Source organism: Ranitomeya imitator, chromosome 6, assembly GCF_032444005.1.
Source record: "Ranitomeya imitator isolate aRanImi1 chromosome 6, aRanImi1.pri, whole genome shotgun sequence".
Lineage (NCBI taxonomy): Eukaryota > Metazoa > Chordata > Amphibia > Anura > Dendrobatidae > Ranitomeya > Ranitomeya imitator.
The window spans coordinates 309,076,764-309,101,138 of record NC_091287.1 but is presented as its reverse complement, the minus strand read 5'-3'; the positions used below and the strand labels follow the sequence as shown (position 1 = coordinate 309,101,138).

Below are 24,375 nucleotides of genomic sequence, written 5' to 3'. Positions count from 1 at the left end.
GTATTGAGCTTCATGTGGGGCCATTATACAGTATTGAGCATCACGTGGGGTCATTATACAGTATTGAGCATCATGTGGGGCCATTATACAGTATGGAGCATCATGTGTGGCCATTATACAGTATGGAGCATCATGTGTGGCCATTATACAGTATTGAGCATCATGTGGGGTCATTATACAGTATTGAACATCATGTGTGGCCATTATACAGTATTGAGCATCATGTTGTCATGTGGGGTCGTTATACAGTATGGAGCACTGTGTGGCCATTATACAGTATCGAGCACTGTGTGGCCATATTTTTTTTTTATAATTATTCTTTATGAACAGTGTGATCAGCAGTGCTAAATGGGTGTGGTTGAGACATGGATATGGGTGTGACTAGTGAATGGGTGTGGTCAGAGGTGTGTCCTAAAATGTGCTGCAGCGCGCAACGCGCGCCGCAAACTTTGTCCCTCTTTCCCAACTTCAAAAGTTGGGAGGTATGGTAATATGTGGTCTGGAAATGGTGCGGTGGTATTTGTTCCTTGTATGTGATATTATTGGTCAAGATATACCTAAATTGTATTGCAGATTTTAACAAATATTTCCTAGGTTACAGTAGAGTAGGGCCCGGCCCTTTTTCTGGAATAATCTGGTTCGGGTATATCATGACCCCCGTCACGTGACCCCCGTCACATGACCCCCGTCACATAACCGGGGGGGCCCACAGTGTGTGAACAGCCCGGGGCCCTGGCTACCCTTAATCCACCCCTGCACAGGGCCAACAAGATCTTCTCAGCTTGATCCACAGAATTAGGCTCATCATACAATAACCCCAATGCTTGAAAGAAAGAATCGACATTAAGCAAAGCAGGATTGCCAGTTTCCAGGGAAAATGCCCAATCCTGTGGGTCACCACGCAGCAGGGATATGATGATTTTAACCTGCTGAATAGGATCACCAGAGGACCGGGTGCTCAATGCAAATAAACAGTTTACAGTTATTTTTGAAACTCAAAAATTTGGATCTGTCACCAAAGAATAAATCAGGAGTGGGAATCTTAGGTTCTAAGGCAGGAGCCTGAACAATATAATCTGAAATACCCTGTACCCTAGCAGCAAGCTGATCCACACGAGAAACTAACTCCTGAACATTCATGTTATTACTAGGTTCCGTAGCCACCCAGAGATTAAGAGGGAGGAAAAGACAAAACAGGCTAAGGAAAAAAAAATGGCTCAAAACCTTTCCTCCCTTTTTCTGAGATGCAATTAACTCATTGTGGGCCAGTTGTACTGTTATGATCTGGTGGCCTAGGAGCAGCATGAGACGTACTCTGGAGAAGGTGGTACCTGTACTGACCGCAAACCCTGAACTTAGCAGCGCAACTAGAAGTAGCCATGGGGGTTACCTAACACTCCCTAGACTGTTATGAAAGGCAATTCAGTACCACAATGGACATAGCGGTCAGAGCACATACAGTGATCTGACAATAACCCAAAATCATAGAACGAGCTCTGAGACGTGGGAACTCTGCAGACCGCAATCCCTAATCCTCTCCAAACAACACTAGAGGCAGCCGTGGATTGCGCCTAACTCTGCCTATGCAACTCGGCACAGCCTGAGAAACTAACTAGCCTGAAGATAGAAAATAAGCCTACCTTGCCTCAGAGAAATACCCCAAAGGAAAAGGCAGCCCCCCACATATAATGACTGTGAGTTAAGATGAAAAGACAAACGTAGAGATGAAATAGATTCAGCAAAGTGAGGCCCGACTTTCTTAACAGAGCGAGGACAGAAAAGGTAACTTTGCGGTCTACACAAAACCCTAAAGAAAACCACGCAAAGGGGGCAAAAAGACCCTCCGTACCGAACTAACGGCACGGAGGTACACCCTTTGCGTCCCAGAGCTTCCAGCAAAGAATTAGACAAGCTGGACAGAAAAAATAGCAAACAAATAGCAAAGAAGAACTTAGCTATGCAGAGCAGCAGGCCACAGGAATGATCCAGGGAAAAGCAAGTCCAACACTGGAACATTGACAGGAAGCCAGGATCAAAGCATTAGGTGGAGTTAAGTAGAGAAGCACATAACGACCTCACCAGATCACCTGAGGGAGGAAACTCAGAAGCCGCAGTACCACTTCCTTCCACCAACAGAAGCTCACAGAGAGAATCAGCCGAAGTACCACTTGTAACCACAGGAGGGAACTTTGCCACAGAATTCACAACAGTACCCCCCTCTTGAGGAGGGGTCACCGAACCCTCACCAGAGCCCCCAGGCCGACCAGGATGAGCCACATGAAAGGCACGAACAAGATCGGGAGCATGGACATCAGAGGCAAAAACCCAGGAATTATCTTCCTGAGCATAACCCTTCCATTTAACCAGATACTGGAGTTTCCGTCTAGAAACACGAGAATCCAAAATCTTCTCCACAATATACTCCAATTCCCCCTCCACCAAAACCGGGGCAGGAGGATCAACAGATGGAACCATAGGTGCCACGTATCTCCGCAACAATGACCTATGGAATACGTTATGTATGGAAAAAGAATCTGGAAGGGTCAGATGAAAAGACACAGGATTAAGAACCTCAGAAATCCTATACGGACCAATGAAACGAGGTTTAAACTTAGGAGAGGAAACCTTCATAGGAATATGACGAGAAGATAACCAAACCAGATCCCCAACACGAAGTCGGGGACCCACACGGCGTCTGCGATTAGCGAAACGTTGAGCCTTCTCCTGGGACAAGGTCAAATTGTCCACTACATGGGTCCAAATCTGCTGCAATCTGTCCACCACAGTATCCACACCAGGACAGTCCGAAGACTCAACCTGTCCTGAAGAGAAATGAGGATGGAACCCAGAATTGCAGAAAAATGGCGAAACCAAGGTAGCCGAGCTGGCCCGATTATTAAGGGCGAACTCAGCCAAAGGCAAAAAGGACACCCAGTCATCCTGATCGGCAGAAACAAAGCATCTCAGATATGTTTCCAAGGTCTGATTGATTCGTTCGGTCTGGCCATTAGTCTGAGGATGGAAAGCCGAGGAAAAAGACAAGTCAATGCCCATCCTACCACAAAAGGCTCGCCAAAACCTTGAAACAAACTGGGAACCTCTGTCAGAAACGATATTCTCTGGAATGCCATGTAAACGAACCACATGCTGGAAGAACAATGGCACCAAATCAGAGGAGGAAGGCAATTTAGACAAGGGTACCAGATGGACCATCTTAGAAAAGCAATCACAGACCACCCAAATGACTGACATCTTTTGAGAAACGGGAAGATCAGAAATAAAATCCATAGAGATATGTGTCCAAGGCCTCTTCGGGACCGGCAAGGGCAAAAGCAACCCACTGGCACGAGAACAGCAGGGCTTAGCCCGAGCACAAATCCCACAGGACTGCACAAAAGTACGCACATCCCGCGACAGAGACGGCCACCAAAAGGATCTAGCCACTAACTCTCTGGTACCAAAGATTCCAGGATGACCAGCCAACACCGAACAATGAACCTCAGAGATAACTTTATTGGTCCACTTATCAGGGACAAACAGTCTCTCCGCTGGACAACGATCAGGTTTATTAGCCTGAAATTTTTGCAGCACCCGCCGCAAATCAGGGGAGATGGCAGACACAATTAATCCTTCCTTGAGGATACCCGCCGGCTCAGATACACCCGGAGAGTCGGGCACAAAACTCTTAGACAGAGCATCCGCCTTCACATTTTTAGAGCCCGGTAGGTACGAAATCACAAAGTCAAAACGGGCAAAAAACAGCGACCAACGAGCCTGTCTAGGATTCAACCGCTTAGCAGACTCAAGATAAGTCAAGTTCTTATGATCAGTCAATACCACCACGCGATGCTTAGCTCCTTCAAGCCAATGACGCCACTCCTCGAATGCCCACTTCATGGCCAGCAACTCTCGGTTGCCCACATCATAATTTCGCTCAGCAGGCGAAAACTTCCTGGAAAAAAAAGCGCATGGTTTCATCACTGAGCAATCAGAACCTCTCTGCGACAAAACAGCCCCTGCTCCAATCTCAGAAGCATCAACCTCGACCTGGAACGGAAGAGAAACATCTGGTTGACACAACACAGGGGCAGAAGAAAAACGATGCTTCAACTCTTTAAAAGCTTCCACAACAGCAGAAGACCAATTGACCAAATCAGCACCCTTCTTGGTCAAATCGGTCAATGGTTTGGCAATACTAGAAAAATTGCAGATGAAGCGACGATAAAAATTAGCAAAGCCCAGGAACTTTTGCAGACTTTTCAGAGATGTCGGCTGAGTCCAATCATGGATGGCTTGGACCTTAACAGGATCCATCTCGATAGTAGAAGGGGAAAAGATGAACCCCAAAAATGAAACCTTCTGCACACCAAAGAGACACTTTGATCCCTTCACAAACAAAGAATTAGCACGCAGGACCTGAAAAACTGTTCTGACCTGCTTCACATGAGACTCCCAATCATCCGAGAAGATCAAAATGTCATCCAAGTACACAATCAGGAATTTATCCAGGTACTCTCGGAAGATGTCATGCATAAAGGACTGAAACACTGATGGAGCATTGGCAAGTCCGAATGGCATCACTAGATACTCAAAATGACCCTCGGGCGTATTAAATGCAGTTTTCCATTCATCTCCTCGCCTGATTCGCACCAGATTATACGCACCACGAAGATCTATCTTGGTGAACCAACTAGCCCCCTTAATCCGAGCAAACAAATCAGATAACAATGGCAAGGGGTACTGAAATTTAACCGTGATCTTATTTAGAAGGCGGTAATCTATACAAGGTCTCAGCGAACCATCCTTCTTGGCTACAAAAAAGAACCCTGCTCCTAATGGTGACGATGACGGGCGAATATGCCCCTTCTCCAGGGATTCCTTCACATAACTGCGCATAGCGGCGTGCTCAGGCACGGATAAATTAAACAGTCGACCTTTTGGGAATTTACTACCAGGAATCAAATTGATAGCACAATCACAATCCCTATGCGGAGGTAGGGCATCGGACTTGGGCTCATCAAATACATCCCGGTAATCAGACCGAAATTGACAGAAATGGAACATCACCATGTACCCCCTGACAACCCCAGCTGGACACCGACATGGATTTCCAATCTAATACTGGATTATGGGCTTGTAGCCATGGCAACCCCAACACGACCACATCATGCAGATTATGCAACACCAGAAAGCGAATAACCTCCTGATGTGCAGGAGCCATGCACATAGTCAGCTGGGTCCAGTATTGAGGCTTATTCTTGGCCAAAGGCGTGGCATCAATTCCTCTCAATGGAATAGGACACTGCAAGGGCTCCAAAAAAACAAATCAGGAATAGGAATTCTTGGTTCTAACATAGATTTCTGTTCAATAGTGTCTTGAATCTTTTGTACTCTTGCCGAGAGCTGATCCACAGATGAAGACAGACTTCTAATGTCCATCGCTACACCTGTGTACTGAACCACCCAAATGTCTAGGGGAAAAAAAAGGCAAAACACAGTGCAAAGAAAAAAAAATGGTCTCAGAACTTCTTTTTTCCCTCTATTGAGAATCATTAGTACTTTTGGCTTCCTGTACTGTTATGAAAGGCAATTCAGTACCACAGTGGACATAGCGGTCAGAGCACATACAGTGATCTGACAATAACCCAAAATCATAGAACGAGCTCTGAGACGTGGGAACTCTGCAGACCGCAATCCCTAATCCTCTCCAAACAACACTAGAGGCAGCCGTGGATTGCGCCTAACTCTGCCTATGCAACTCGGCACAGCCTGAGAAACTAACTAGCCTGAAGATAGAAAATAAGCCTACCTTGCCTCAGAGAAATACCCCAAAGGAAAAGGCAGCCCCCCACATATAATGACTGTGAGTTAAGATGAAAAGACAAACGTGGAGATGAAATAGATTCAGCAAAGTGAGGCCCGACTTTCTTAACAGAGCGAGGACAGAAAAGGTAACTTTGCGGTCTACACAAAACCCTAAAGAAAACCACGCAAAGGGGGCAAAAAGACCCTCCGTACCGAACTAACGGCACGGAGGTACACCCTTTGCGTCCCAGAGCTTCCAGCAAAGAATTAGACAAGCTGGACAGAAAAAATAGCAAACAAATAGCAAAGAAGAACTTAGCTATGCAGAGCAGCAGGCCACAGGAATGATCCAGGGAAAAGCAAGTCCAACACTGGAACATTGACAGGAAGCCAGGATCAAAGCATTAGGTGGAGTTAAGTAGAGAAGCACCTAACGACCTCACCAGATCACCTGAGGGAGGAAACTCAGAAGCCGCAGTACCACTTCCTTCCACCAACAGAAGCTCACAGAGAGAATCAGCCGAAGTACCACTTGTGACCACAGGAGGGAGCTTTGCCACAGAATTCACAACACAAAACCCCTTGACACAGCCTCAGAACTAACTTCCCCTAAAGACAGAAACGGGAAAACTATCTTGCCTCAGAGAAAATCCCCAAAGGATAGACAGCCCCGCACAAATATTGACTGTGAGAGGAGAGGGAAATAACATAAGCAGACATGACTAAAGACATGGAGGGCATATCTGCATCTCCAGAGACACAGCTTGGCTGCAAAAAATCCTTCACAGACAAAGCTGGACAAGACAAAACATGAAAATGCACTGAACTATAAGGCCCACAGCATGTGGACAGCAAAAACAAAGCCAGGACTTATCTTTGTTGAAAAGCTCAGCAAACAGGAGAGACCAGTAAGAGATGTGAATCCTCCAAAAACAATGGACAACTGGCACTGACTAAAGGATCAAGCAGGACTAAATAGCTGAGTCCAAATTGCAAAAAGTGAAAACACCTGATAAATGCTGCGATCCGAAGACAGCAGCACTACCACTCATAACCACCGGACGATGCCCAAGAGCAGAATTCACAACAGTTACCTGAAAGAGGAGAAAAAGACGTTAGATTATACTCACCCAGGGGCGGTCCCGCTGCTGGTCCGTTCGGATGGGTGTCTCTGGTCAGCTGCCTCCCATCTTCATTCCAAGATGTCCTCTTCTGATCTTCAGCCACGGCTCCGGCGCAGGCGTACTTTGTCTGCCCTGTTGAAGGCAGAACAAAGTACTGCAGTGCGCAGGTGCCGGGACTCTCTGACCTTTCCGGCACCTGCGCACTGCAGGGATTGCACTTTTTTTTTGCAATTTCACCCCACCGCAGTACATGATATGTTAAAACCAATGGTATTGTTCAAAAGTACAACTCATCCCGCAAAAAAACAAGCCCTAACATGGCGATTTTGACCAAAAATAAAATAAAAAAGTTATGGCTTTGGAAAGATTGGAAGCAAAAAATAAAAATGCAAAAACAAAAATACCTCTGGTCGTTAAGGGGGTTGGTCTATTTGCATAGTTCTTCCTTCTGTGTTTTGCAAGTCAACACGCTAGCTGGCCTGGACAATGTGTAATTAACATATCAGCCAAAATCATTGTTCAATAATCATGTGTCTCCAGTCATCCAGGATAACAGCACAATATGTTGCATCAAATGTCAACTTACAAGTCATTATTACAGGATTATACTGTGTTTTCTTGACCAGCCAGAAAGAAACACAAATTCAAAAGTCAACATATAGATAACAGTCAATGACTCCTGGCTTACTGAAAATAGACATCTGGCTAATTAAGATAAAATGCTGTGTTATCACAATCTTTTCCTTAGCATTTCTGTAAATGTATGACTAAATTGACGACTGTGTTAGACACACTATATGATAGTAATAAGTGCAATACTATTTTAACAGGTGATTCCTTTGTGTAGTGAAATTCAGGTTGATGGATTAATGTATACTTTGCCTTCTGCTATTTTTTGTAGCTGTGAAAGATGTCAGAACCTGGAGTCAAGAGATGAGGAAACCAATGGAGGATATATATGGGAAGGAATATTTTGCCAATACATTTTCCGCAGTGGTGGATGCCATGAATCAGTTTTATAGCAAACCTGATGGTAATTATATAAGCTTAAAGTTACCTGGCTTGACATTTTTTTATCTCAGTTATATCTGTTTGTATGATCATAAAATGATGCATGCATGTTTTTTCTGTGGGAGATGGGAAGTTTGGCAAACAACAATTATCTGACATGTATATGCACCATTGTATTAGCGCCGGATTGTGCCTGATAGCACAATTTCACCGTGCTACACGTTTCATCCGTTTTGTTACCAGATCTGTCAAAAAAGTTGTTTCCTGTGGACGAAGAAAACGTACAGAGGAACATTTTTTCTGACGGGCGTAAAAACGGCCAGCGACGGTTCCAGTGATAAACGGATGAAACTGACATGTGAAATGATGAATCCGGCCCCCAAATCCGGTTTTTCATGCATTCATACAAATCATGCACATTTTTCGTTTTGGTCTCTCTCTCTCTCTCTTTTTTTTCCTCGGACCAGGAAGTCCAAACTCTATCTCCGGGTTAATTTAAAAAAAAAATGGATCCAGCAAAAAAAACGGATCTGTTCCATCAGTTTTTCACAATTTGCAACGGATCTGTTTTTTCAAAAGTTCACCGGATCCTGCCTCACGGCAAAAAACTGATGTGTGAAAGTAGCCTTAGGGTATCTATCAATGTCCCAAAGGCAGATGGCAGGGAACCTAAAAACATTATATGTTGAATGTCAAGCATAAATGTTTTTGGTGGAGATTAGAGAAATAGCTGTCAACCAAACGGTCTTTTGGTGAATAGCTAAGCTGCCACCATGGCGTTATACAGTATGGTAATAGGTTTTGAAAGACGATACTGTCTAAACATCAGTACTGTATTACTATATACCGTAGGTACAGACAAAGCTACAGAAAATATAACTCCTGATACTCATTTATTGCAGCCAAGCAGTCAGGTTATTAGGTGAAGTAATCCATAAATCATAATATAAATTGTCAGAATGGGGGTGAAAAGAAAAGTGAACCTGTCAAGCCCCCTGGTTTTCTTTATTTTAATAAAGTGTTTCATATACCTTACAAATGATATAGTCCTTGAAAAATTAACTTTTATTCCACAGTACCACATATTGTAATAAGGCAGGACTATTCTTGCAGTAAATCTCTTTTTGCATAATGGTCCTAGTATTAGTATTATAGGCAGGATGTCAATCACGCCCAGGGCGGCATGATTAGAAGATAGAAGGCAGGACTAGTTGAAAGGGACAGACTTCCCGTCAGACTAGTCCTGCCTATATTATCATATCGGCGCTGCAAAATAAAAATTAATTCTTCAAAGAGGACATCATTAGCATGGCACATGAAACTCCTTATTGAATAAAGAAAACCGGATGTATACCACTATAGGGCCGGGTCACACTTGTGAGTGCTAAGCGAGAAACTTGCGGGAGTCTCTCGCCTCAATACCCAGCACTGCCACTGACGCTCAGGACCAGAGTGTGCGGCTGCATAGAAATACATACAGCTTAACGTTCCAGTCCCGAGTGCCGGCATCAGTGGCAGGTATTGATGCGAAAGACTCACGCAAGTTTCTCGCATTGCACTCGCAAATGTGACCCCGGCCTAGTAGTGATTGAGGACAGTCAGAAAATTTGACTGGTTTAAAGGGGTTTGTAACTAAAAGAACCACCTTGTGCAGCACTAATGCTGCATTCTGACAAGGTGGCTCTTTTAGTTCTTGTTCCTGGCACTAATGAAAGAATCGTTTATGAAATTTGTCCCTCATACCTTGAAATCGTTCCGGAGCAGGTCTTTCCCTCCTAATACAGACGCACCACAGCCATCACTCAAGGCCTCTGCGCGCCGGGCACCGTCTCCTCTTCCTTCATTAGCGTTCCCGGCGCCCGCGCTATAATTTTTTTTTTTGGACATGCGCAGTTGCGCTGCCCTTCGAACTTACAGGGCAGGCGCCGGGGACGCTAATGAAGGAAGAGGAGGCGGCTCCCGGCACGAAGAGGCCCTGAGTGACGGCTGTGGTGCGTCTGTATTAGGGGGGAAAGACCTGCCCCAGAACGATTTCAAGGTATGAGGGACAAATTTCATAAACCATTATTTCATTAGTGCCAGGAACAAGAACTAAAAGAGCCACCTTGTCAGAATGCAGCATAAGTGCAGCACAAGGTGGCTCTTTTAGTTACAAATGCGCCTGGGGGGGGGGGGGACAGGTTCCCTTTAAAGAGGACTTGTCACCAAGTCAAGAGTATATAGTTTTTGCTCTTACTTTTTTCTCACTGCTCCCCTGAGTATTCCAGTTTTTGTTTTTAAAATCTGTCATTTTTAATGTCTGTCATACTGTTCCAGAGATATGATTCTTTTTATTTAGTGCTAATTTTTATTGTATTTACTAAGGGGGAGTACAGAATTATCTGCAGGCGTGTCTTTATTCTGCTGTTCTGCGTAATCACCCTGTGAGAAACACCCTTTGTAAAGACCATAAAAATTAACACTAAAAAGGCTCATGTTTGTGAAACCCTGTGGCGGACTAAAAAACAAAACTAAACAATGGATATTCAGGGAAGCAGCAGAAGTAAAATAGGAGAAAAAACTGGCTACTTTAAGCCAGTTGAAATTGATGTGACAATAGTAATATTGTACCAGGAATTTATCAGATTAGAAATGCATGTGGTCATACAGTGAAATTATACTGAATCATAGTAACACAAATTTGATACACTGGAAAATGTTCTGTCTCAGAAATCTGAATTGCAATAAGGTCTGAAATCTTCCCATCCATTTCTCATTTTCCTTTAATGTACGTTGTTATTACAGTTTGTGTAAACAATGCATGATGATTTGCATTAATGTAATATGTAATTATAATGTTATCAGGTAATATCTGTCGACATTTGCTTCCGCTTATTGGTTGCCCGACATTAATAATTCATGGTATGAAGGATCCTGTGGTCCCAAAAAGTCACCCACAATTTCTACATGAACATATAAAAAATTCAAGGTGAGTGATTACATGGATAAATCTACTATATAATTGTCTAAGGGTCACTTCCGTCTGTCTGTCTTTCTTTCTGTCACAGATATTTATTGGTCGCGGCCTCTGTCTGTCATGGAATCCAAGTCGCTGATTGGTCGTGACAAAACGCCCACGGACCATTGCCACGACCAATCAGCGACGGGCACAGTTCGGAAGAAAATGGCCGCTCCTTACTCCCCGCAGTCAGTGCCTGCACCGTACTCCCCTCCCGGTCACCGCTCACACAGGGTTAATGCCAGCGGTAACGGACCGTGTTATGCCGCGGGTAACTCACTCCGTTACCGCCGCTATTAACCCTGTGAGTCCCCAACTTTTTACTATTGAGTTGCCTATGCGGCATCAATGGTAAAAAATGTAATGTTAAAAATAATAAAAATTAAAAAAAACCTGCTATACTCACTCTCCGTTGTCCGCTGAGCCACTCGCGCCAGCCGCCATCTTCCATTCCCAGTGATGCATTGCGAAATTACCCAGAAGACTTAGCAGTCTCACGAGACCGCTAAGTCATCTGGGTAATTTCGCAATGCATCCTGGGAACGGAAGATGGCGGCAGCCGCGCGCATATCGCCGGAACTTCGGTGGATCCCAGGAGGTGAGTATATAACTATTTTTATTTTAATTATTTTTTTAACAAGGATATGATGCCCACACTGCTGTATACTATGTGGGCTGTGTTAGATACAGCGTGGCTGCTATATACTACATAGGCAGTGTTATATACTCCATGGGCTGTGTGATATACTCTGTGGGCTGTGCTATATATTACGTGGCCACTGTATATACTGCGTGGGCAGTGTTATATACTACGTGACTGGGCAATATACTACGTGGCTCTGTGCTGTATACTACATGACTGGGCAATATACTACGTGGCTGGGCAATATACTACGTGACTGGGCAATATACTACGTGGCTGGGCAATATACTACGTGGCTGGGCAATATACTACGTGACTGGGCAATATACTACGTGGCTGGGCAATATACTACGTGACTGGGCAATATACTACGTGACTGGGCAATATACTATGTGGCTGGGCAACATACTACGTGGCTGGGCAATATACTACGTGGCTGGGCAATATACTACGTGGCTGGGCAATATACTACGTGGCTCTGTGCTGTATACTACGTCACTGGGCAATATACTACGTGGATATGCATATTCTAGAATACCCGATGCGTTAGAATCGGGCCACCATCTAGTATAGATATAAATGTGTCTAATAACCCTGACAGGAATAATAGTTCCAAAATCTCCCATATACAGCTTTCAGACCAGTTTACTTAGTTGTTATACACCAAGGGATCTCATATAATTTTACTCCAAATTTCACCATAGCACATAAACCTCTATTGTGTATAACTCAATGAGGTAAGGAGAATTTTCTTTCAAGTATAAATATTTTTATTAGCAAACACAAATAAAATACATTACATACGGTAAGAGTACCACAAACCAAGCAGGCTTAAATGGGAATGTAACCAGGTAGTTTGAACAATAGCTATATTATCTATATTATGCCCCCATTACAACAGATACCATATATCTCCAAACATTTAGTATAAATAAATCCTATGTAAAGTTACAAAAGTATAGGAGAAAAAGGAGTTTTTTGGCCCTATAAGAGCAGGGGAAATAGGCTAGTACAGATCGCTAGAAATGCAGCTGGCTATATAAAGCAGGGTTTTCATTAGAAAGCGAGTTTTTTTCTCTTTTCTTTTTTATATATAGTGGCATGTGCCATGTATTATATACCTGCCACCGAAGTAGTTACCCAGCTGAAAATTAGGCAGAAAATGAACCAGAGTATAGATAATAAACTTACATAAAGCTAGTGAAGACCTGGAGCCCCAGCCTTCCGCCTCGACGCGCGTTTCGCTGTTTTCCTTCTTTAGGAGGCGTGGCTAAAGCAAAGCTCATATCCGTATATATCGAGGGAGAGGGCCAATGGGAAGATGGAGATTAAGCAGGTGTCAGCTAATGTATGGCGCATGCGCCGGTGCTTCCCGGCTCCAAATGGGTACCTCCCTCCGTGCTCCTGAAACGCAAGCAGTCCACCGCTGCCTAGCAGCGGGGAGCGCCCGCGCGTCACTTGAGCACATCGGGAGGATCCGAGCGCGGTAACATCCGGTCATGCGCACTAGCTGAAGAGCAGGAAGGAGATCCTAAGCAAGCGCAGTCGCGTCCAAGCTCAAACACAGGTACCTCCCCCGGCGCGCCTGCGGCGTGAGTGATTCCAAGTTGCTATGCAAAGGGAAACGCTACAACGTCACAGAAGCGAGCCAGGAAAGGCACAAGCATTAAAACTGAAGACACAAAAGAGAATAGTAAAACCAAAAACACTCAGTTTGAAAAAATGTTGCAGTAATCCGCAAGTGCTAGTAAAAGATGTAAAAAACAGGGTATTTGGTTGATACGTTTTTTGCAAAAAATGTATACTAAGCTGCTCTACCAATCTTCACGGTATACCCTTATCAGAGCAGTCCTAACTAATGTATGCAATCCCTATCTGATGTATTTAAAAACCTGATCATCTGTATATAACCTGTGTGAACAGGGTTCAGAGAGGAAAAATCCATGTGTGCATACAGGGTAGAACAGCTTTTGTGCAGATAGCCCAAGAGGAGTGGTGGAACTCCCCAGTCTTGTAGACACAAGAGAACAATTATGGAAACAGGAACACATGGGCTACTTGCACAGTGAACAAGTCTGTATGATCATGTTCACACACCACCAAGAAACCTGAAGACACAAAAGAGAATAGTAAAACCAAAAACACTCAGTTTGAAAAAATGTTGCAGTAATCCGCAAGTGCTAGTAAAAGATGTAAAAAACAGGGTATTTGGTTGATATGTTTTTTGCAAAAAATGTATACTAAGCTGCTCTACCAATCTTCACGGTATACCCTTATCAGAGCAGTCCTAACTAATGTATGCAATCCCTATCTGATGTATTTAAAAACCTGATCATCTGTATATAACCTGTGTGAACAGGGTTCAGAGAGGAAAAATCCATGTGTGCATACAGGGTAGAACAGCTTTTGTGCAGATAGCCCAAGAGGAGTGGTGGAACTCCCCAGTCTTGTAGACACAAGAGAACAATTATGGAAACAGGAACACATGGGCTACTTGCACAGTGAACAAGTCTGTATGATCATGTTCACACACCACCAAGAAACCTGAAGACACAAAAGAGAATAGTAAAACCAAAAACACTCAGTTTGAAAAAATGTTGCAGTAATCCGCAAGTGCTAGTAAAAGATGTAAAAAACAGGGTATTTGGTTGATACGTTTTTTGCAAAAAATGTATACTAAGCTGCTCTACCAATCTTCACGGTATACCCTTATCAGAGCAGTCCTAACTAATGTATGCAATCCCTATCTGATGTATTTAAAAACCTGATCATCTGTATATAACCTGTGTGAACAGGGTTCAGAGAGGAAAAATCCATGTGTGCATACAGGGTAGAACAGCTTTTGTGCAGATAGCCCAAGAGGAGTGGTGGAACTCCCCAGTCTTGTAGACACAAGAGAACAATTATGGAAACAGGAACACATGGGCTACTTGCACAGTGAACAAGTCTGTATGATCATGTTCACACACCACCAAGAAACCTGAAGACACAAAAGAGAATAGTAAAACCAAAAACACTCAGTTTGAAAAAATGTTGCAGTAATCCGCAAGTGCTAGTAAAAGATGTAAAAAACAGGGTATTTGGTTGATACGTTTTTTGCAAAAAATGTATACTAAGCTGCTCTACCAATCTTCACGGTATACCCTTATCAGAGCAGTCCTAACTAATGTATGCAATCCCTATCTGATGTATTTAAAAACCTAATCATCTGTATATAACCTGTGTGAACAGGGTTCAGAGAGGAAAAATCCATGTGTGCATACAGGGTAGAACAGCTTTTGTGCAGATAGCCCAAGAGGAGTGGTGGAACTCCCCAGTCTTGTAGACACAAGAGAACAATTATGGAAACAGGAACACATGGGCTACTTGCACAGTGAACAAGTCTGTATGATCATGTTCACACACCACCAAGAAACCTGAAGACACAAAAGAGAATAGTAAAACCAAAAACACTCAGTTTGAAAAAATGTTGCAGTAATCCGCAAGTGCTAGTAAAAGATGTAAAAAACAGGGTATTTGGTTGATACGTTTTTTTGCAAAAAATGTATACTAAGCTGCTCTACCAATCTTCACGGTATACCCTTATCAGAGCAGTCCTAACTAATGTATGCAAGTCCTATCTGTTGTATTTAAAAACCTGATCATCTGTATATAACCTGTGTGAACAGGGTTCAGAGAGGAAAAATCCATGTGTGCATACAGGGTAGAACAGCTTTTGTGCAGATAGCCCAAGAGGAGTGGTGGAACTCCCCAGTCTTGTAGACACAAGAGAACAATTATGGAAACAGGAACACATGGGCTACTTGCACAGTGAACAAGTCTGTATGATCATGTTCACACACCACCAAGAAACCTGAAGACACAAAAGAGAATAGTAAAACCAAAAACACTCAGTTTGAAAAAATGTTGCAGTAATCCGCAAGTGCTAGTAAAAGATGTAAAAAACAGGGTATTTGGTTGATACGTTTTTTGCAAAAAATGTATACTAAGCTGCTCTACCAATCTTCACGGTATACCCTTATCAGAGCAGTCCTAACTAATGTATGCAATCCCTATCTGATGTATTTAAAAACCTGATCATCTGTATATAACCTGTGTGAACAGGGTTCAGAGAGGAAAAATCCATGTGTGCATACAGGGTAGAACAGCTTTTGTGCAGATAGCCCAAGAGGAGTGGTGGAACTCCCCAGTCTTGTAGACACAAGAGAACAATTATGGAAACAGGAACACATGGGCTACTTGCACAGTGAACAAGTCTGTATGATCATGTTCACACACCACCAAGAAACCTGAAGACACAAAAGAGAATAGTAAAACCAAAAACACTCAGTTTGAAAAAATGTTGCAGTAATCCGCAAGTGCTAGTAAAAGATGTAAAAAACAGGGTATTTGGTTGATACGTTTTTTGCAAAAAATGTATACTAAGCTGCTCTACCAATCTTCACGGTATACCCTTATCAGAGCAGTCCTAACTAATGTATGCAATCCCTATCTGATGTATTTAAAAACCTGATCATCTGTATATAACCTGTGTGAACAGGGTTCAGAGAGGAAAAATCCATGTGTGCATACAGGGTAGAACAGCTTTTGTGCAGATAGCCCAAGAGGAGTGGTGGAACTCCCCAGTCTTGTAGACACAAGAGAACAATTATGGAAACAGGAACACATGGGCTACTTGCACAGTGAACAAGTCTGTATGATCATGTTCACACACCACCAAGAAACCTGAAGACACAAAAGAGAATAGTAAAACCAAAAACACTCAGTTTGAAAAAATGTTGCAGTAATCCGCAAGTGCTAGTAAAAGATGTAAAAAACAGGGTATTTGGTTGATACGTTTTTTGCAAAAAATGTATACTAAGCTGCTCTACCAATCTTCACGGTATACCCTTATCAGAGCAGTCCTAACTAATGTATGCAATCCCTATCTGATGTATTTAAAAACCTGATCATCTGTATATAACCTGTGTGAACAGGGTTCAGAGAGGAAAAATCCATGTGTGCATACAGGGTAGAACAGCTTTTGTGCAGATAGCCCAAGAGGAGTGGTGGAACTCCCCAGTCTTGTAGACACAAGAGAACAATTATGGAAACAGGAACACATGGGCTACTTGCACAGTGAACAAGTCTGTATGATCATGTTCACACACCACCAAGAAACCTGAAGACACAAAAGAGAATAGTAAAACCAAAAACACTCAGTTTGAAAAAATGTTGCAGTAATCCGCAAGTGCTAGTAAAAGATGTAAAAAACAGGGTATTTGGTTGATACGTTTTTTGCAAAAAATGTATACTAAGCTGCTCTACCAATCTTCACGGTATACCCTTATCAGAGCAGTCCTAACTAATGTATGCAATCCCTATCTGATGTATTTAAAAACCTGATCATCTGTATATAACCTGTGTGAACAGGGTTCAGAGAGGAAAAATCCATGTGTGCATACAGGGTAGAACAGCTTTTGTGCAGATAGCCCAAGAGGAGTGGTGGAACTCCCCAGTCTTGTAGACACAAGAGAACAATTATGGAAACAGGAACACATGGGCTACTTGCACAGTGAACAAGTCTGTATGATCATGTTCACACACCACCAAGAAACCTGAAGACACAAAAGAGAATAGTAAAACCAAAAACACTCAGTTTGAAAAAATGTTGCAGTAATCCGCAAGTGCAAGTAAAAGATGTAAAAAACAGGGTATTTGGTTGATACGTTTTTTGCAAAAAATGTATACTAAGCTGCTCTACCAATCACAGGTTATATACAGATGATCAGGTTTTTAAATACATCAGATAGGGATTGCATACATTAGTTAGGACTGCTCTGATAAGGGTATACCGTGAAGATTGGTAGAGCAGCTTAGTATACATTTTTTGCAAAAAACGTATCAACCAAATACCCTGTTTTTTACATCTTTTACTAGCACTTGCGGATTACTGCAACATTTTTTCAAACTGAGTGTTTTTGGTTTTACTATTCTCTTTTGTGTCTTCAGGTTTCTTGGTGGTGTGTGAACATGATCATACAGACTTGTTCACTGTGCAAGTAGCTCCTGTTTCCACAAGCATTAAAACGCCTAGCTATATCTGCAACAAAAGGAGCATATAGGACAGAAAGATCCTGGGTATGTGCAGACGTAGCTGGTGCGCCGGGGGAGGTACCTGTGTTTGAGCTTGGACGCGACTGCGCTTGCTTAGGATCTCCTTCCTGCTCTTCAGCTAGTGCGCATGACCGGATGTTACCGCGCTCGGATCCTCCCGATACTATATATATAAAAAAGAAAAGAGAAAAAAACTCGCTTTCTAATGAAAACCCTGCTTTATATAGCCAGCTGCATTTCTAGCGATCTGAACTAGCCTATTTCCCCTGCTCTTATAGGGCCAAAAAACTCCTTTTTCTCCTATACTTTTGTAACTTTACATAGGATTTATTTATACTAAATGTTTGGAGATATATGGTATCTGTTGTAATGGGGGCATAATATAGATAATATAGCTATTGTTCAAACTACCTGGTTACATTCCCATTTAAGCCTGCTTGGTTTGTGGTACTCTTACCGTATGTAATGTATTTTATTTGTGTTTGCTAATAAAAATATTTATATTTGAAAGAAAATTCTCCTTACCTCATTGAGTTATACACAATAGAGGTTTATGTGCTACAGTTTACTTAGTTGTACAAACCCAGACCAAACCCCCCACTTTACAGACCTCAGGCTAGGTAAGCTCATAGGTACTCGTCTCTTTTCGTTCATTTGCCCCTTTTACCTCTGGGCGCTGCTGCGGACAAGGTCCTTATGCCAGTGGGTCATTATCGGTGACCATAGCTGAGAATGGAGAGGAACATAACTTGGAGAGGTGAATGTCATTTTAAAATCCCTAAAAATCTATAGCATGGTGTGCTACAGGGATCCTCAACCCGTGATGCTTCAGCTTTTGTGCATTGATAGCTGCCTGGTAATCTGTGTCGTGTAATGCTGGAAGTTATGTTTTTACCAGTGCTGGAGTGTGACAGGTTGCTGACCCCTGGACTGATTCCCTCTGACTCCACACCTCTCATTTGCACTGACACCTGTTTTCTTGACGTACTGTAGATTAGGTAAAAAGGGCATTTGTCAGAGAAGTATTTTCCTTTGATACAGTTTCCTCACCAGTTTACTAAATGTAAATGACTATCATAAACAGTCTTTCTGACTGTACATAGAAAATACAACCTAGAATAGAATTACCATTAATTACTTACTGCAGGGTATATATTCCTTGTTTTTACCCCTAGGTTGTGTTTGTTGGTTAGTGGCTACAGTGTTAACATGCACCTACACATTACACTTAGGCTGGCCTCACACTAGCGAGTTTTACGGACGTATGAGGGCATTAAATACGTCCATAAAACACGCATTCCACACGGCCCAATTATTCTCTATGCCCCAGCTCCTATCTGCCGTATTTTACTGATCCGTATTATACAGTCTTCTACGGCCGTAGAAAATCGCAGCATGCTGTGTTTGTCACCGTATTGCACAAAAAAATCGCCAATGCAAGTCTATGGGGGCCCGAAAAATACGGATTACACACGGACCAGCAGTGTGACTTGCGAGAAATACGCAGCGGTGTTAGCGAGAAAAGCCGGCAATTCAGTGCGGTGTACAGTAAAATCACACTGACAGCTTACAGTAGAATAGGTAGAATAAATGTGTACACATAGAATAGGTATATATATATATATATATATATATATATGTGTGTGTCAGTGAGACACATGTTTGTATATATATTAATATTTCATCTAGCGCTAGATAGCTTAAAAGCCGGTAATTTTTTCTTTGTCACAGAGAGAGGGTCTTCAGCCAGTGGATTGAGCGTACAATAAAATATTACAACAACCTTTGTGTTTATTTCATTAAAATACTTTTTAATAATGTGTGTGTGTTTTGTTTAACTCTTTCATACAATTGGATTAATAATGGATAGGTGTCATAATTGACGCCTCTCCATTATTGATCTGGCTTAATGTCACCTTACAATAGCAAGGTGGCATTAACCCTTCATTACCCCATATCCCACTGCTACACGGGAATGGGAAGAGAGTGGCCAAGTGCCAGAATAGGCGCATCTTCCTGATGTGCCTTTTCTGGGGTGGCTGGGGCAGATGTTTTTAGCCAGGGGGGGCCAATAACCGTGGACCCTCTCCAGAATATTAATATCTGCCCTCAGTCACTGGCTTTACTACTCTGGCGGAAAAAATTGTGCAGGAGCCCACGCCAATTTTTTCCGCCATTTAACCCTTTAATTTAATAGCTAGAACGGCCAAATTTTGCACATACACACTACTAACATTAGTAGTGTGGAATATGCAAAAAAAAGGGGGATATGACATGGTTTACTGTATGTAACCATGTCTCATATCATGTCGGGTTTTTGAAGGAGATAGCAAAAGCCGGCAATTGAATTACCGGCTTTAAAGCTATCTCGCGCTGGATGAAATATAAATATATATATATATGTGTCTCACTAACATATATATATATATATATATATATATATATATATATATATATATATAGACAGTATATATGTTCTTATTATTTTTTGAGCACATGGATCCCTTGTATATCCGTATGTCGGTTTTGCAAGCCTGCAAGAAAATCTCTCAGTACGGATGCCATAGGGATTACATACGGAGGATGCCATGCGCAAAATACGCTGACACACCCTGCCTACGGAGGAGATACGGACCACTATTTTGGGGACTTTTCAGCGTATTACGGCCGTAAATTACGGACCGTATTTTTATACGCTGAGTGTGAGGCCGGCCTAATACCACCAGGTGTGCTGGCCTGTGTTTTCAGGTTTCTACATTGAAAATAGAAATGTACTTTTTACAAACTTTGCAGAATTCAGTAATACAGGAAAATGTAAAAAAAACTTTGTAATAAACCTTATCAGTGAAATACGCTCCCATTGCCTCTTATTGAACATTTCTTCCACTCCTGGCTGCCTTTTGAAACTATCAGTTATCATCCACTCTCCAATTATAACTCAAGACTGTCTTGTCCAGACAAGTCAGATTGCTAGCTCCCTATGCTGTCATGTTACAAATATCATTACAGTCTATGGAGAGGGGAGGGGGAAGGAGTGACGAGCAGGGAGAAGAAATGGGCAGATGTAGACAGTGAGAAGATGATGATGGTGAGCTTTCTAAAAAGCCTTTTACCTAAAATCCAAGGGGATTCACAGTGAGACTGCTCAGTATTATTGAATGTGTTCATCTATTTTGTTACTTGTGTGCTAAAAAAAGTTTGAAGAGCTGGCATTCCTCTGTGTGCTGTGCTCTGCATGGCAGACATCACTGCAGCTAGTCTTCTCCCCCTATCTACTAAGTGGATTGTAAATTAGAGACAGAGCATGTACTGGTGTGAAAGCAAAGGGCTGTGCAATTTGAGAATTGTCTGAAAAAATTAAATACCATAAAGAGGACATTTCACCTAATTTTTCATCTTGATCTGGATACATAATGTAATAGTGGCCACAGAGCAGTTTAACCCCTTAAGGACCAGGGGTATTTCCATTTTTGCATTTCCACTTTTTGCTCCTCTTCTTCCCACGGGCATAACTTTTTTATTTTTCCGTCAATATGGCCATGTGAGGGCTTGTTTTTTGCAGGATGAGTTATACTTTTGAAGGACACCATTGATTTTACCATATCGTGTACTAGAAAACGGGGAAAAATTCCAAATGCAGTGAAATTGCAAACAAAAAAAGTGCAATTCCACAGTTGTTTTTTGGAATTTTTTTCACCATGTTCACTAAATGCTAATTATGCCATTATGATTTTCCAGGTAATTTTGAGTTCACAGACACCAAACGGGTTTAGGTTCTTTTTTATTTAAGTGGTGAAAAAAATGCAGTTTGTAAAAAAAAAAAAAAAATGTTGCCATTTTCCAAAACCCGTAGCGTCTCCATTTTTCAGGATTTGGGGCTGGGTGAGGGTTTATTTTTTGCGCACCGATCTGATGTTTTTATTGATACCATTCAGGTGTGTATACGATCTTTTGATCACCCGTTATTGCATTTTATTGCAATGATGCAGCAATCAAAAAAACATAATTCTGGGGATTCTTTTTTTTTCCTTGCTATGCCGTGTATGGATTTGGATTAGTTCTTTTTATGTATTGATAGATCAGGTGATTCTGAATGCGGCGATACCAAATATGTGTATATTTGATTTTTTTTAATTGTTTTATCTTGAATGGGGCAAATCGGGGGTAATGTTAACATGTTAACAGCCGTGGGTAGATCGCGATTCCACCTGCGGCTGTTAGGGGCACATGACAGCTGATCAGGTCAGCTGTCATGTGCCGGAAAAGGTGTGGGCTCATCGCCGGAGCCCGCACGAAACAGGGGGAGGTGTACAATGTCAGATATATCCGTCATTGGCCGTTGAGGGGTTAAAATGTTTTTGTTTTTTTTGTTTTGTTTTTTTAATTTTGCCTCTCCATTGCAGAGATATTAGTGATCAAAGTATTTGGGACCTAAGCAGTATATTTTATTTACGCCTAAGTAGCAATTACCAGAGAGATTTCACTGGAGGTGTGTACTTCCTCTTTCTATCATTGACCAATCATAATCAGGCGGCAACACACGGGGAAAGAAGAACACACTGCCACCATAGGTCTGACAAACCGCCTGCTTGCCTCCCTGGAGCGTGAGAATGTGATGGACCGCAGGAAATCTGAGTGTGATTAAATGTTTTATTCTGTTCTGCAGCCCCTATTAAGTCGTGTCTCCAGTTCAACATGAAAAATTTGGTGAAAGTCCAACTAAAAAAATAAAAAAGGAGTGGCAGCCAACACCTCTAAAATAATGTCTCCTGACTTTTGATAAATCCCAACACTTACTCTGTAGGTGGGAGTGAGCTGCCTTTATCCTTTTCCTCTACTCTTTATGTAAATCTTTCCTCCAGGTTCGAACTCTCCACGATCCTTGCTTCTCCTCAGCTGAAAGACCCACCCGCTCCAGAGGGAAGCCGATTGCCTCTCATCTTCGGAATGGAACAACATACCAGAGATAAGGAGATCCAACTGTCTTACAACAACAAGGCTTATTCCACATTACATAAAAATTCTATAATTTTTATGTTCCGTTCAGCTGATGAGAGGAGGCGATTGGGTGTGGAGGAGCTTGTGTCCTGCTTGCTTCCAGAGCTTTTGGTTGATTCAGCTGAGAATCGGCAGGGATCGTCTGGCTCTCCTATTTTATTTTTTTAGCTTGATTTTGATTCACTGTGTCCAAGGCCCTGAGCGACTGGTTTGGAAGCAGTAGGCTGATCCCAGATGTTGGAAGGCTTCTTTATGTATGTGAGTGGCTTCCATGCCTCACACATATTGTAAGTTCTAATTGCTGTTAATAGTGTGCTTTTCATTTCCTCTGTCCACTGTTTTTTGTTTTTACTGTACATTTGGTGAAAGGTCCTCTTTAACGAGATAAGTATCTTTTTATGTATAGTGTTTCTTTTGTTGGGCTGTACAATTTAAGGAAGCTTTACAGTTTAATGAAAGTGGACCTCAAATGTTCTAATATATCTAAAGTAGCAAATACAGCAGATACTTGACCTTACTGGGTCCAGAAGCTGATATCTGATGATGCTCAGGTCTTTTTGTTTTGGCTGCAGTAGAAACATCACATCAACAACTTACATCACCGCCGCAGCCAATCATTGAGCTCAGAAGCTGTGCTGTAGTTGACTGCACAAGCCGCTGAGCTCAGTGCTTGACTGCGGTGGTGATGTGAACTGTTGACATGACGACGTTGCAGCAAATAACACTTTGCAGCAATCGCTCGTATCACCACCAGAGCCAATTGCGGAGCTCAGCGCATCATGCCGTCTACCTCAGTACAGCTGCGGAGCTCAGTGATTGTTTGTGATGGTGATGCACATTGTTGACGTGACGTTACCACAGCAGAAGGAACACTGAGACTTAAGCTAGGAGCTGGCTCTGAACCCAAGGAGAGGGGAGTACCTACTCTTTGTTATTTTACGTGCATAAGAGCATTTGGCGTCTACTTTTCTTAAATTGTAAAACTCCTTGAAAGAGTTATGGGATTGTACATTACTTTGAAGTATCACCTCTTTCTATTTGACATACCAAGATTTCTAGTCTCTAAGTGATGGTTACTGGGTGTTTCTTTCATGCATAATAATATATTAAATTGTGGAACTTTTTTCTTTTACAGGCTGCATCTGATGCCTGAGGGCAAACACAATCTTCATCTAAGATTTTCTGAAGAGTTTAACAGATTAGTGGAAGACTTCTTATGCTCAGCCTAACTTTTCTGTAAAACTACCTCAAATGGTAGCATAGCTAGTAATGAAAGAAAATAGTGCATATCAGATTTCCTTAATTTTTTGCTGTTGAAATTACTGAAAACTCTAGTGGCCATGAGTTATGTAATCACTTGCTGACAAAATAAAACTGGTTTATGTGCAAAACTGCTTAGCCTTTCTTTTGCAAGTATTGCAAACCGCATTCTGTGAGTACTCAGAAATAAAACTCATCTTATGATTTGCAGTAAATTATAAACTGCACCCTATCAAAGCTGTAAAGTTAGATAGCTACATGCACTTTTCTGCTATATGTGTCCTTTTACAGTTAGGGCCAGAAATATTTGGACAGTGACACAATTTTCGCGAGTTGGGCTCTGCATGCCACCACATTGGATTTGAAATGAAACCTCTACAACAGAATTCAAGTGCAGATTGTAACGTTTAATTTGAAGGGTTGAACAAAAATATCTGATA

General features: G+C 42.2%; 1 protein-coding gene across 1 annotated transcript in view; it reads left to right on the top strand.

Moving 5' to 3' along the window:
- BPHL (biphenyl hydrolase like) overlaps positions 1–24,064 on the top strand; it is a 374,961-nt gene extending 350,897 nt beyond the window's left edge. Inside the window, exons 5-7 of the mRNA XM_069730737.1 lie at positions 7,831–7,962; positions 10,785–10,908; positions 23,811–24,064. Coding sequence (XP_069586838.1) covers positions 7,831–7,962; positions 10,785–10,908; positions 23,811–23,904 — 350 coding nt within the window. The 3' untranslated portion in view covers positions 23,905–24,064. The remainder of the gene's footprint in view (positions 1–7,830; positions 7,963–10,784; positions 10,909–23,810) is intronic.
- The last annotated feature ends 311 nt before the right edge of the window (positions 24,065–24,375 follow it).